This window comes from Sparus aurata, chromosome 11 (assembly GCF_900880675.1).
Source record: "Sparus aurata chromosome 11, fSpaAur1.1, whole genome shotgun sequence".
NCBI lineage: Eukaryota > Metazoa > Chordata > Actinopteri > Spariformes > Sparidae > Sparus > Sparus aurata.
This window is the reverse complement of record NC_044197.1, coordinates 8,227,004-8,240,659: the sequence shown is the minus strand read 5'-3', so window position 1 is coordinate 8,240,659 and position 13,656 is coordinate 8,227,004. Positions and strand designations below refer to the sequence as shown.

General features: G+C 43.9%; 2 protein-coding genes across 2 annotated transcripts; one reads left to right on the top strand and one right to left on the bottom strand.

Moving 5' to 3' along the window:
* Positions 1–98: 98 nt before the first annotated feature.
* chst14 (carbohydrate (N-acetylgalactosamine 4-0) sulfotransferase 14) lies at positions 99–5,650 on the top strand. The gene is made up of 2 exons (XM_030434221.1): positions 99–3,153; positions 4,313–5,650. Exons 1-2 carry the CDS (start codon positions 2,860–2,862, stop codon positions 5,138–5,140), a joined length of 1,122 nt encoding a protein of 373 aa, XP_030290081.1. The 5' UTR covers positions 99–2,859; the 3' UTR covers positions 5,141–5,650.
* Positions 5,634–13,378, bottom strand: cep135 (centrosomal protein 135). Its single transcript, XM_030434214.1, has 26 exons — positions 13,117–13,378; positions 12,674–12,801; positions 12,386–12,576; positions 12,134–12,301; positions 11,877–12,018; positions 11,651–11,735; positions 11,439–11,567; positions 11,133–11,348; positions 10,968–11,033; positions 10,732–10,882; positions 10,415–10,644; positions 10,173–10,328; positions 9,952–10,089; positions 9,752–9,829; positions 9,517–9,668; positions 9,171–9,286; positions 8,942–9,096; positions 8,569–8,624; positions 8,287–8,455; positions 8,063–8,173; positions 7,794–7,979; positions 7,446–7,655; positions 7,156–7,358; positions 6,947–7,051; positions 6,272–6,427; positions 5,634–6,129 (listed from the first exon to the last, which is right to left on the bottom strand). The coding sequence occupies exons 2-26, from the start codon at positions 12,784–12,786 to the stop codon at positions 6,108–6,110; spliced, it is 3,504 nt and encodes a 1,167-aa protein (XP_030290074.1). The 5' UTR covers positions 12,787–12,801; positions 13,117–13,378; the 3' UTR covers positions 5,634–6,107.
* Between the last annotated feature and the right edge of the window lie 278 nt (positions 13,379–13,656).

The window sequence follows — 13,656 nt, the reverse complement described above, 5'->3', positions numbered from 1 at the left end:
GCGGCGGCGACACTTGAGCACGATGCGGGCACGTTAACCGGGGGGACGTAAAGCGCGTGCCTCTCGGAAGTGTGAGGAAGAAAACGAGGAGCTGAATGGAAAGACAGTCACCACCCAGAGGAATTAAAACACACACACACACACACACACACACACACACACACACACACACACACACACACACACACACACACACACACAGTGAGGCCCTGAAGGTGTTAAATCCTGCTGGGATGTATTGTGTCTGTGCTGTAGTGTAGTGACCTGATGTACCGGCTCTATTTATAAACCAGCACTGTGCACATTAGTCATCCGGTTCTGTATTTATGAGCTACAGTAACCAGTGCTTCAGCTCTGACTGTATGACAGGAGAGGGATCAGGCAGTAATCTCTAATTCACACATATACAGTATATATAGGCCATGGCTGACACACATGTTGGCACCTCAAAGCCAAAGTCCAAAAGCCATCACATCAAAGTTAATTGAGGGTTCCCAGTGAAGAGATTAGTTTGGAGGCACACTTTGCAGGATTTGTGCAAATGAAATAAATAAGAACAGGCAGAGGGCAGGGTCTGACAGGTACAGATGCTACCAGTGGTTCACAAGTGATGACAACAAACACGTATCTGCATATAAATGCACAATCTGTAGGCAGAAAATGTCTAGATTTTGGTATCGGATGAGTTCTGGTTTGAGGCGTAAACAGAGGCGGAACACTGCAATGTCAGGAGCCAGTGTCGTCTGAAGATGATTTAGCTGTTTATTGGTTTTTACTCTTAAATTCATCTACATTCATGTGCACAACATGGAAAAAAAAGAGGGAAAAAACACATTGCATCACCACGTTTGTTTTCCTTAACTGTAGATGAACCGTGTCTTAAATTGCCAATCGGACCGGCAAAAAGTTGCTGCCTGCATATCTGTTTTTAGGTTTCCAGATATCTGCTGGCTACACTGGATGGTCCCCTGGCAGTGAGTTCTGAGATTGATATGAACATTGTTTTTGTTTTAATTATTATTGTTTTTTATAATCCTGCACAGTTTACCTTTAATTTATCAATTATAGGACCGTAGCTGTAGAAGAAGTCTTGGAAATGAATCTTCTTTTCAGTTCAGCCTGTCTTCATACCTAGAGAAAGATGTTAGGAATCAATTTTCATTAATTCATCAAACTTTTGAGTCATTTCTCAAGCCACAATGCCAAAAATGACCTAGTTCCATCTTATCATTTGTTTTTGTATTTGTTTTACATCACTCTTTGGGTTGTGCTGATTGTTTGTCGTAACAAGGAATTAATTCATTAATAATGAATATAATCATTAGCTGCAGCCCTATAGATTAGTATGCAGTTCACTAATAAAATATTACACGATAAAAAAACAAATATAATCATATAAAACATATAATCTAACAAATTGTCATATTTATTCAATCGCTTATTTCTGAGCATGAAAGAAAAGACACAGTCAGCCTCAAAGAAACCTGCCAGCTTGTTTTAGCCGGCAGGTCTTAAAAAATGAACTAAGAATTAAGTTTTAACAAATTCGACCTTAGAAGATGAAAGCAGAAAAATAGCTTCTATTTTTAAAACTCTGAATGTATCATTCAAACACATGCCGAGATTTAGAGCATTTTCCTGACAGATTACTGACTAATGTATAAACTAAATGCTGCAGGAAGTGTGAAAAGGATTAAAAGCAGAATCTGGCATTTTTTCCAGGTTTATGCTAATAGGATTTACAAACTAGAGGCTAAACATAGCCTCGAATGTAGCTTGCGTAACCAAACTGATATAACCTATATCTATAGACTGATCTTTTATTTTGAAGAGTTACAGGCCTAGTACTTCAATTCATTACCAGGAAACGATGCAGTGGTTCAGATATCGTATCATCTTAACGGTGCGATTGCCCTGTGATTAACTGCTGATCACATGCAGTGATTGCATCAGACTTCGGTGGTAAAATGTGATGTGAGCTCATCATTGACTGGAATTAGGTTGATGAGTCGCGCTGCTGACTCTGGTATCTGAAAAGCTATTACATAACTGCAACACAACTGGGATAGTGTCTCAAAATCCTCCAACACCTGAACACCAAATTGACCTAAACGCTTCTTTTCAACACAGTTCATCTGCAGCGAGTCTAGAACACACACTATTTGAATCTACAAAAAAAATATGTCAAACTTTGGCTGTAAGAACCAGGGGGATCTTTGAGACCCCTGAGATAACCTAAAATACATTAGCTGCACTACATCTCCCAGCTGGCATGGAGGGGGACTTCAGTATCCCTCAGGGTCAGGGAGGAGGTGCTGAAGACAAGCCGGTACACTGCACCTCCTCCTGCATGGCCTGCTGTAAACAACACACAGAGGCAGAAACCTCTCTGGCTATAAATAAGCCCACACTGAGGCAATTCTACAACATTCACTCACACGAGAGTTGATTACGCTGTATTTTGTGCATTGAATGCATCTGGAGGATTTTATTTTGAAAATTCCAACCGGACGTGTTTTTGATTTATTATATCACTTAGGTTAGTGTCATCTATTTAACTAAATTATGTAATCGGTAGTTAATCTGCATGGACAGTCCCGATAAATTATTGAATGTAATTATTTTTGGTCACTTTAACTCATTTTTAACTCGCAAAGTGTTTTTCAAAGCTGTTTTATTTTGACAGCACAAGCGGAAGTGGCTGTATCGAAGCTCGGCCGATTGACGTAGTTTTTAAAGTTAACTATGGGTACGTGGTAGGTAACCAACGGTCCCGTCTCTTACGCAGTAACGGTGGTTAGCTGTGGACTTTAAAGAAAAAAAGCTAACAGGTATCGACCAGACGACCGGGACTCGAACATGCTCCCCCGCAGGCAGGACTACGGGGTGAAGAGGAGCGGAGGAGCTCGCAGCGGCACGGTGATAAACTTTAGGTCCGCGGTGAACTCCGGCTCCGTCCGCCGCAGCTCCGCCGTGCTGCCGTCGGTGCTAACGTTCTTGGTGATTGTAGCATCCGGAGGCCTGCTGCTCATGATAGAGAAAGGAATGCTGAACAGCATGGAGACGCCTCCTCCCAGGGGCAGCGGCAGGCGGCTGGACTTCATGCGGCAGGTCGGGAAGAACAGCCCGGCTGCTGTGGACGTGGAGTCCCAGGTAGAGTCACGTCATGGAGTCAACTACTGGGGGTCTATGGGTGTTTGTACAGGTCCAGTGCAGCCAGCTGAGATTTAGGATGCAATTGGTGACTGTGTACATTTCACAATATTACATTTTTTGTCCTAACCTGAAGGACTGAAGGCTCTGCAGCTATTTCGTTGCATGTGTTGTGTAACGATGTTCTTTAAAAGTAGGTAACAAAGGGGCAGAGCACCACGCCCAACCATAATTTCTGCTAAAAAGTTCTCATTAACGACACACACACACACACACTATGCATTTTAAAGGTTCCTGTGAGTCTTAAAAATTATACTGACATTTTCCATTTTCCATTGTGAGTATTGTTTATTCACACTCTCGCCTTTTTCCAAACATCTGCTCACTTCAGCGCAGAGGCTGGGAAATCATAACATGGGCAAGTTTAACCCAAATACAACTTAAGTCCTTTAGAGGAGAAGTTCACCCAGAAATGGCATTCCTGTCATCACCTACTCACTCATGCTGACAGAAAGCTGGGTCAAGTTTCGTAGTCTGGAAAACATTTCTGGAGGCCACACAGCAAAACAGCCGTGCAGCATTCTCCGAAACAACCGATGTGGACGGGGACTTGTTTTAAAATGTAAACACAGCAGAGTAAATCACAAAAACAAACATTAAATGGCTCCATACAGCGAGTCCAGTGTAATAGAGTCCCAAAAGGTTCTGAATTGATTTGAAAATAAATTTTTCACACCCCTGATGTGTGGTCGAGTTTGTGCACCCACTTCAGATGCCCACGCTTTAAGCTCGGCAGCTACAGTGAAGATTTTGGATTTTAAAAAAGGGCGTAAATAATGTCTTTTTGGAACAATTTGGGAACTTGGACTTGTGGAGATTACATATTGACCTGTGAACTTATCCTTTAATTAGACCTTTTCTGCCTGATAAACATCCATAACATCCAAAGTCCATGTTTGTAGGCTTTCTGTCATAAAATGTGTAATCCCAAACCCAAGATGACCTCATTATGACAAACTCAGGGTTATTTTCTCTGACCTGACATGACACATCTGTTTTCACATGCCAAGTCGTGCAAAACATGACTGGTAAGTCAATGTTTATGTGTAAAATTGGTGGAATGCACTTTTAAAAATCATTCATTTGCGTTCACATTTAGATCCTCCAGGAGATTCGTAACCGGACCATCAGGACCATGTGCGGTCAGAAGAACATGCCCCGCAGCATCTGGTCCCTGAGCCCCCTGCAGAGGAAGACGCTGCTGCAGCACGTCCTGGTGAACGACCAGTACCACTTCCTCTACTGCTACGTCCCCAAGGTGGCCTGCTCCAACTGGAAGAGGGTGCTGAAGGTTCTGAGCGGAGCTCTGGAAAACGTGGACGTCAACGTCAAGATGAACCATCAAAGCGACCTTCTGTTTTTGTCTTCGCTTAAACCCGAGGAGATCCGCTACCGCCTCAAGCACTACTTCAAGTTCATGTTTGTGCGGGAGCCCATGGAGCGCCTGCTGTCTGCGTACAGGAACAAGTTTGGAGAGATTCAGTCCTACCAGAAAAAGTACGGCGTGGAGATCATAAAGCGGTACAGAAAAGGTCGGGCTAAGGATGCGGCTGTTACAGGAGATGACGTGACCTTCGCAGAGTTCGTCCATTACCTGTTGGATGAGGACGCGGAGCGCATGAATGAGCACTGGATGCCGATGTACAACTTATGCCAACCCTGTGCTGTGAATTATGACTTCATCGGCTCCCACGAGCAGCTCGAGAGCGATGCAGAGTATGTGCTGCAGCGCATTGGAGCCCCTCCTTACGTTCACTTCCCGGAGAGGCAAACGTGGTACAAGCCGGTCACCACGGAGACGTTACACTATTACCTGTGCAGCTTACCTCAGAAGCTGCTGAGGGAACTGCTGCCCAAATACATTTTAGACTTTTCCCTCTTCACGTATCCTCTCCCCAACACAACCACTGAACACTGCCGGCATTAAATGTGCAATGTTTTATAGCTCTGAGATTATTTTTGATAGAGAATCATTTGTACTATTTTTTATTCCTAGGGAACAAACAGTATTTTGATAGCTGTTACACATTTGTACTTGAGCTGTTCGATTATCATTGCAACATGCTGATTATTGGAAGAGACAGAGACTTCAAAACCACTAAAGCTTGAAATCAGCTGCAGACAAAAGAAAAAAAAATCACTGTGTCCAATGTTCCTGTCATGCACTGTTACAGTAACGCAACCAATTCAGTATACATTGATGGAAATGTAGCAAACATTGGATATAGCTTGTTCCTTCATTTACTTATAGAGGGGGTAAAGGGTTAATGTCTTCAGAGGGCATTTGGTGGTTTAGCAGGCTAAAACACATGTACTCACAGGGTTGTTGGGTTTAAATCAAGCTTGTGTTCCTTTTGTTTTATGTCACAGCCTCTCCTTCACTTTGGACTGCTCACTTTGTAATAAAACACAAGTTCAAGTTTTGTCATATACATCACAGCATGTTCTGCAATGCGTGTTGCTTTATTTTGTGAATAATTTAATAATTTAAACATCATTAAAAAACATGAATATTAAGTATAATACACATAACCACGGGGCTGAACACTTGCTACATGTGTGCGGTTATTTTTGCTGAGAACTCAATTCATTCTGGAAGCTGAATCCTAATTTCTTCAAATACTGTAACGTACCAACAGAGAGGACACTTTGCCTCCAGTTGTGTGAGTCAATGAGAAACTGAAAAAAGAAACCTTCAATTGTTAGCACTGTCATTGAAGAGCTGGCATGATTCAACCCTGAGTGCCTCAGGCTGGACGTACGCTACAGGCTAGATAATGCCAAGGCTTATGGAGGGTATAACAATTCATGTCCAGACTCAAGACTTCAAGCATGAGCTTCTAGTGGTTTCTGACTCACTCATCAATGCCTTCATTTGTCTGTCTCTCCAGTAGTTAATCCTTGAAGCTCACACTTCTAAAAAGAGAAAGAAAAGATTTTGGTAAATTTTGAAAAAATTGTTCTGACTCCAAAAGCTATTTACAGACTTTCAGAAGAAGTATTCATGAATCTAAAATATAAATAATCAGTTTAATAGTTTTCACATCCAAATCCACACCTGTCTGCTGACTTGTCGGTGGAGCGGTTAAGAGTTCGGAGTATGGAGCGTTCTGGGGAGACGTGATGAGAACTGCCGGAGGAGCTGAGGGGCAGCGAAGTCTGCAGGGGTGAGAATGACATGCCCTGTCTGCGCATCTCCTGAACGGCCCTCTCTCTGAGGACACAGAGACAATCCACAAGGTCAAATGCCACTATGTGAGGCCTCACTACGCTGTTAAAACTGCATAAATACAACATGTACTAAAGCTGCACATATTTGGGTAATTACTGTAAAAGTTTACATAACCAATTGTGTAATTTTTAAAGCTAACAATCAATGCTTCCAGCTCCAATAATGTGAATAGTTGTGCTCTGTTTTGCTATTTAAAATCCTATGATAATTTTGTTGGAAACTCACATTTTCAGTAATGTTGCTGCCCTGATGAAACACTTATTCAGAGATCACATTCAGAAAGGTTTTTTTTCAGCCTAGTGAGAAACTAGACACATCTAGTTTGCAACCACTTGTAGTGACAAAGCTAAAATGAATATGTATACTGATACAAGTTGAGGCACATTACAAATCTAATTTGCATCAGACTTGCAGTTTTGTTCCACGCCATTAAATAATTTGTTTCCTCAGAAGAATTGAAAAGTCTGCGTCAGTGTTGATACCAACAGCCGTGTAGCTCACCGTTCAAAGCGCTCAGTGGTCAACTGTCTTTTCAGGACGTCCATCTCTGTCTGCAGCTGAGAGACTCGGCTGCGGAGCTGGGACGCCTCCCTGGAATGCTCCGCACTGAGTGCATCCACACACACGCAAACAAATCAACCATTTGAAAAGAAAAACATTTCATTCAAGTTGAAAACTTAAAGCCAAAGAATTGAACTGTTTTTGTTTACGTTTTGCTGTCGGCCAGGGTCAGCCTATCACGGAGGACCTTCAGCTCTGACTCTCTCTCACTGGCTGTCAGGTGGGTTTGAAACTCCTTCTGCCGATTGGTGGAGAGCAGCGTCTCCAGGTTGCGGACAGTCAGCCTCTCACTGGCCAGCTGTTTTTTCAGCAGCTCTGCTTCAGACCGAACATCCTCCAGTTCTCCTGTGACCTAGAAAACACACAATTATACAAAAAAAGAATTAATAGCTGCTTCTGCTCATGTGAACCCTACAGCAAAACTGTGTTCAGGCCTGACCCTCTCTAGATCCATCCTCCTGGAGGTGAGCTGACGGGCTGTGAGCTCCTTGCCAGAGTCGAGTTTTACACAGAGCTCCCTGACAGATGCCAGATCAGAGAGGAGAGCGGCCTTCTCCTCCTGGGCTTTATGTAGCTCCTCCTCCAGTCGGGACATTCCACGCACCAGAGAGGATACTTGGGCCTCGTAAGCCTGCAGGGCCTGTGTATGCTTGGGAAACAACAGGGTGAGAGGTACATTAGTCACACACTAAAGACAAACTCCTCAGTGTTTCAGTAAACTGTATACTCTCACATCATCGGTTTGTTTGCTGGTCCTTTTTAAGTGTTAATTTCTGTTTTATCTCACCTGTTGGAGCTCTCTCTCCTGCCGGCCAACAGTGTCCCTGAGGTGTCTGCGCTCTGTGTCTGAAGACAGCAGCTCCAGGCGGATGGAGCTATTGAGGCCTTCAGCCTGCTGCAGCTTCTGCTCCCGCTCCTCCACCTCAGAGTGGGCCATCCTGAAACGATCCAGCAGGTCTCTGTTCTCCTGCTCCTGTGGGTCAACACGTAGCAGTCAGCTATATCAGAGTATCAACCGCTCAGAGCCTGAAACAGATATAGGGGTTAAACTCTTGCCTTTGTGGCCATCAGCTTCTCTATCCTGGACACTTCAGAAATGTACGAGTGGACCCTCAACTTCAGTTCATCCTTCTCATGCAAAGCCTCCTCCATCTCCACATGTACAGCCTGCACAGACAGACAATGAAAAGAAGCTGCTGTTATTCCTTTATCGTTTCCTTCATAATCTTAATATGTGACACAGAAGAAACTGATAAATTAAAGTTTTATGTTTTACATACTTGGTTCTCTCTGGTCATTGTGGCCAGGTCATCCTGCAGCCTCCTGTTCTCTCTGATTGTGATTTCTTTGTCTCTCCTCAGTGCAGCCAGCTCCTCCTGACAGGCATCCAGCTGTCTCCTCAGGCTGGCGATCTCCCTCTCACGGCTGTTCAACGCCCCCTGCAGCTGACTGTGAGGATCACAGGCAATGACATCACAACAAGAAATCAGCAACCTCAGCTCATTAAGAGGAAGTCTTGATATCTGAATATCTATGTTGAACTGTGGGAGCACAATACTCACGCTAATGAGTTGTCCATGTTTGTGACTGTGAGTCTCACTTCTTTAAGGGTTTGTTCCTGCGTACAAGTCAAAGAATCATAGTTCATTAATTCTCTTTTAGTCATCTTTCAGTTACATTTTAAAAGGACAGGTTTACATTTTTTTTAAAATCTATCTTTACAGTTTACACATGTCTATATGTACAGTGAAGGAGTAACTGGTACTTGTAGTCAGTTGTAGTTTTCCCCCCCCCTCATCACTTACAGTACATTAGGTGACCTTTTCATAACCAGTATAAAAAGACGGAATAGTGCAGGGACTAATAACGTTTGAGTATTGTTATAAGAGACTTGTAGCGATGGTTATCTTGATGAAATGTGCTGGTTGTGACTACCTTTTTAGCATTGTCCTCCTCGAGAACAACCAGTTTTTCGGTCTTCTGATCCACCTCATCCTGCAGAGCGTCTTTCTCTCTATCCAGGGCAGAGACAGACTTTTGAAGAACAGCCACTTCCTCTCTGTGCTTGGAGCCGTGCTGACTCAGCTCTCCTGTCAGACGGAACAAAAATCAAGCGAGCAGCCGAGCAGCCACAGAAGAAAACACAACACTACCAGATATTCACCTATTCTCTCCTCCAGTTTCTCAATCTGCTCATGAGCAGCATGCAGCTCGCTCATCTTCACAGACAGCCTGTGTTGTGTATCAGACAGTGACTGCTCCATCTGCTCCTGTAGCAGCCTGAAGAGGGACAGAATCCACACCGCACCATCTTACACACCATCTTACACACTGTTAACAACCTCAACAACAGCTGATTTGTGTGTTTAACACACCTTTTGGCAGCAGAATAATGGGGGAAATCCTTAAGAAAACGTCACCAGTGTAAGTGTAAACTGAGGATGCGTATTACACATCAATGTTTCATAGTCATATCATTCATTTTTATTCGCCATCTTATCAACACAAACCTCAGAGCATTAGACTCCGCCCTCTGCTGTGCGACCTCCTCTGCGTTCTGGACCAGAGCAGCAGATCGGGTCTTCAGCTCCTCCTCTGCAGCCTCCCGGTTCTCCTTCAGCAGACACACCTGTGACCGCAGCTCCAGCCTCTCTCGCTCTAACTACACACCAAGAACACACAACGTGCCAGGTAAATAAAGGACCAGTTACAGTAGTGACTATTACACAATAACTGTGTCCTTACACTCTTAACAGCATTCTCCAGGTCGAGAATCCTCCTGTCCTCAACGTGTCTGTCCGTCAGAGCTGAAGTCTGGGCAACCTGCAAAAAGTTTGGATAGTCAACATGCTACAAAATAAATCAACTGACTATTAGTTAGATTATAATGTGTACTGCAAAACTTCTATTTTACTGTCAACAAGCATATTTTTCTCTTGACTCACCTTTAATCTCTCCATCAGTGTCTCTCTTTCAACACTCATGTGCTCAATTTTAATTTCTGCCTCTTTAATTTCCTCCTTCAGTTTGAAGAGGTCAGCCGACACATCAGTGCTTCGGGCCAGCTTCAGGTCATCTTGAGCCTAAGCAGACAAAAACCGTTTGTTCCTCAAAAGTGTGACGTAAGTTGTTTCTGGCTGGTGTGACGCTTTTTCAAAAAACTCACCTGTTTAAACAGCGTTTTGAAGCGGTCTCTCTCAGCACTGAGGGCCTTCACATTGTCCTGGATGTCCTCCATTTGGGTCTCAAAGTCCAACAGCACAGCCTTCAGCTCATCTCTTTCCTTTACTAAACGAAGCAGTTCTGTCTCTGCCACGCCTCCCTGAAAATTCCAAATTAAAAATAAAATTATATAATTCTTGCATCACTTTTATGAGCTGAGATATATGTTAAATGATCGTCTCTTACCCTTGTTGCTTTGGACCGAGGACTCCTGCCCCGGCCTGGACTACGACTGGGGCTTAAATCCTGCCCAGCAGCCCCTCTGGTTCTTTTGTAGCGCTCTGCCTCCTGGCGATAATAATCCCTCTCCTCCTCAAGACTCTTGACAAACGCATCCAGCCGCGATGGGGAGCGTTCCCTTCCACAAACACCATGTTTAGCCCGCATCGTCTCCAACTCCAGCACCAGGTCTTTGTCTAGAGAAAAGTAATAGGTCAGTAATATTTAAATGTCAACAATGTAAAGCTGCTGCGTGAAATGGGTTCAGCCAAACTGCTGCTTACCAGCTGCCATCATTTTCTCCATTTTGTCCTGCAGCCTGATTTTCTCCTCCTCCAGGAAATTCACCAGTCCCTCCATTTTCTCATTCTGCTCTTTGAGCTCCACCAGCTGGTCTCTAAGTCGGTCTTTTTCAAAGTCACCCTCAGACTGCTCCTAAATTCAACCATTTCCAACAGATTATGTAACAACGCAACATAGAACAGAACAAAGAAATAGAATACGTGATTACTGTGCATACCCTTCTTGTTTTGGTGATAATATCCTCCAGGTCTTCAATGATTTTATGCTGCCTTTGAATTTCTTTCTGTTGAGAAAAGAGGTTTGTTTTCATTGTCCCTAGTCACACTTTGCTACCCAACACACAGCCTGTGAAGTCTGTCTTTCCATTTTCTCATATTCTTACTTTAGCTTCTTGCAGTTCCATGTCAGCAGTTTCCAACACAAACTCCTTGTCCATCTCCATCCGCTTGGCGAGGTCGTCTATATGCGTCAGCTCTTCGCACAGCTCCAGGTTCTTTAAAGACAGATTGGCCACTTCGGTGGAGGCGTCCTTCTTCTTCTGCTGCAGTCCCTCCACCTTCTGTTCCAGTGTCCTGTTGGTCTCCTGCAGGTACTCAATCTGTATAACAGAGCAGAAGTTTGCAGTCAACACGCAAGTTAGGCCCTCTGTAATATTTAAGCATTTACAAGTCAGGGTAAATATGCTTGCCTGAAGGTTAAGATGGGCGATCAGTTTCTCGTTGCTGATGTTCTGAGCCTCGAGGGAAATTACATCATGAGGTCGTCCTCCGTGAAGAGCACGATTCAGACGGTCAATCTCTTTGTCTCTCTCCTCAACCTTAAAGAAATACCATCATTTCACCTCTATAACAACATTTAACAAGTCATAGTTTAAATGCTTCCAGTTCATTTACTTCTCACCTGTGTGTTTAAGTGTTTGATATAGTCTTGAGCGTTTTCCAGGTCTAGTTTGACCTTTATGATGTCTTCCTGTAGCTCATGAATCCTACAAATAAAAATAAACAGTTGTTCATACAGCTGCTTAGGCAAGAAAAGAAGTGCAGGCATCTACAGTCGAATCGACATCTATTAAGTAGTTGCCGGTTCTGACAATAATATGGTTTTGCAGTCACAAAAGAAAACAAACCTTCCATCAGCCAGCTGCAGCAGGTCAGCTACATACGGATCATCAGGCTGCGACACGGGATAAGCTGATGTAGAGGACGGAGGTATGAGCTCATCAATCTGCATCCTCTGCCGTCTGAAAGGGATGCTGCGCTTCTTTCCACCTGTGTGAGAGAGGAGGGAAGGGTCTCTTTAGTGTTTTTCTTTTTTATATGAAGTTAGAAAAATAAAATGGCTCAATGTGTTGCAAAAGGGCTTAGGTCAAAACTGTGGCATTACCTGGCGTCTGCACCACAGCCTGCATGTTCTTCTCCTGCAGCTGCTGGATGCGCTCAGCTTTGGCCTTGCTGTCCTTCTCCAAGCAGCGAACTTTGTGCACATACTGATTATTCAAAAACTTCAAATCAGATGACTCGTGGTCCAGCTTTCTGACGTGGGTCTTGAGCTCTGAAACAAGACAAGACTATGAAGTTAGCAAGCACCATGTTGGTTGGAGGAGGGTGAGGGCAACACGTTTTTTGTTTTTTTTACCCCTGGTGACACGATCCTTCTCCTCCTTCAGCTTGAGGAGCTCCTGGTGCAGCTCGTTGTTCTCCCGGATAGCCCGGGCATTCTCTGCCCTGTACGGCTCCAGGAGAGCATCGAAGTTCCGACTCTCCTTCTCAGTCTTCCCTGCTGACAGCTTGGCATTGCGCAGGCTCTCAGTTGTGTGAACCAGGTCACTGTGACAGAGGGGAAGATGTGCCTGAAGTCACTACATCACATCAACAGTAGGTGAGTTATGAAGGACAGCAGGTGCAGGAGGGCTCAAGGCTTCACCTGAACAGTTTCTCCACTAGTGGCAGTGACTCTATCCCCAGTGTCTGTCGGTAGCCCAGCTGGTCCAGACGCTTCCTCAAATTGATGAATTTCCTCTCTGCGCTGCTGTTCATGGCTGTGATATGCCTCTGACACAACACAGCGACGGTCACGTTAGATACAAGCTTGATTAACCAACGTCATGTTTTCGCTAACTTAGTGGCTAACTGTAAGCGTGCTAACCTACAGTTAAGGTTAACTTAGTGCTGTATTTGATTGTAGCTAACGTTACGTTGCTAGCTTACAGGCTAATAAGTCATTATTAACTCCATGCGTCGTTAACCACTGAGCTAGCATTACCTGCTATATGATAACAAGTGACATTAGCCGGCTAGTTAGCACTGTTTGGCTACAGTTAACCAGTTAGCTAGCTAGCGTTAAATCTCAAGTTTGACTGAACTTACCGCAGAGACAGCTAGCCTGACTAACGACAACTTGGTGCTACATAACCGACATATGCGGCTCGCTCTGACCAATAACTTGCATTACAAGTTCATAGGTGGCATTTCATGATGTTTTTCGTTAAAGTTAAATGATTAACAACTCGTAAGTTAATATGTTTCCGCGGTAAAGAGGTTTGAAAAGAGCGCCGATGATCTCCGGTTTGGATTCGTCACCATGGAACTCAAGACACTGGAACAGCAGTGGAGGCGTGTTTTGTGACCCGGCGTAGCCCGCACAGAAGGCGGTGGGCGGAGTTAGCACAGGAAAGATTCATCTGCCTTGTGTCCAACAATAAAATACATACACATATTCCATGTAGCACTGAATAGAGCGGCAATTGCGAATTTATTATGTACATATGGCATAAAGAAATAACAAAAATAAGACAAACAATAAAGTATTTAGAGCAGGGTTGTTGAATCTCAGAGGATCGGGCAAACATACGCAATGCAGTCTAATGTACAAATCCCTTTCATTAAAATACAGACACACACACACAC

Coding starts and splice junctions, on each gene's coding strand:
- chst14 (XM_030434221.1), top strand. CDS start 2,860: ATGCTCCCCCGCAGGCAGGACTACGGGGTGAAGAGGAGCGGAGGAGCT. Junction 3,154..4,312: donor CTGTGGACGTGGAGTCCCAG/GTAGAGTCACGT, acceptor GTTCACATTTAG/ATCCTCCAGGAGATTCGTAA.
- cep135 (XM_030434214.1), bottom strand. CDS start 12,786: ATGAACAGCAGCGCAGAGAGGAAATTCATCAATTTGAGGAAGCGTCTG. Junction 9,097..9,170: donor GAAACTGGAGGAGAGAATAG/GTGAATATCTGG, acceptor TCCGTCTGACAG/GAGAGCTGAGTCAGCACGGC. Junction 8,625..8,941: donor AGGAGGACAATGCTAAAAAG/GTAGTCACAACC, acceptor ACTTGTACGCAG/GAACAAACCCTTAAAGAAGT.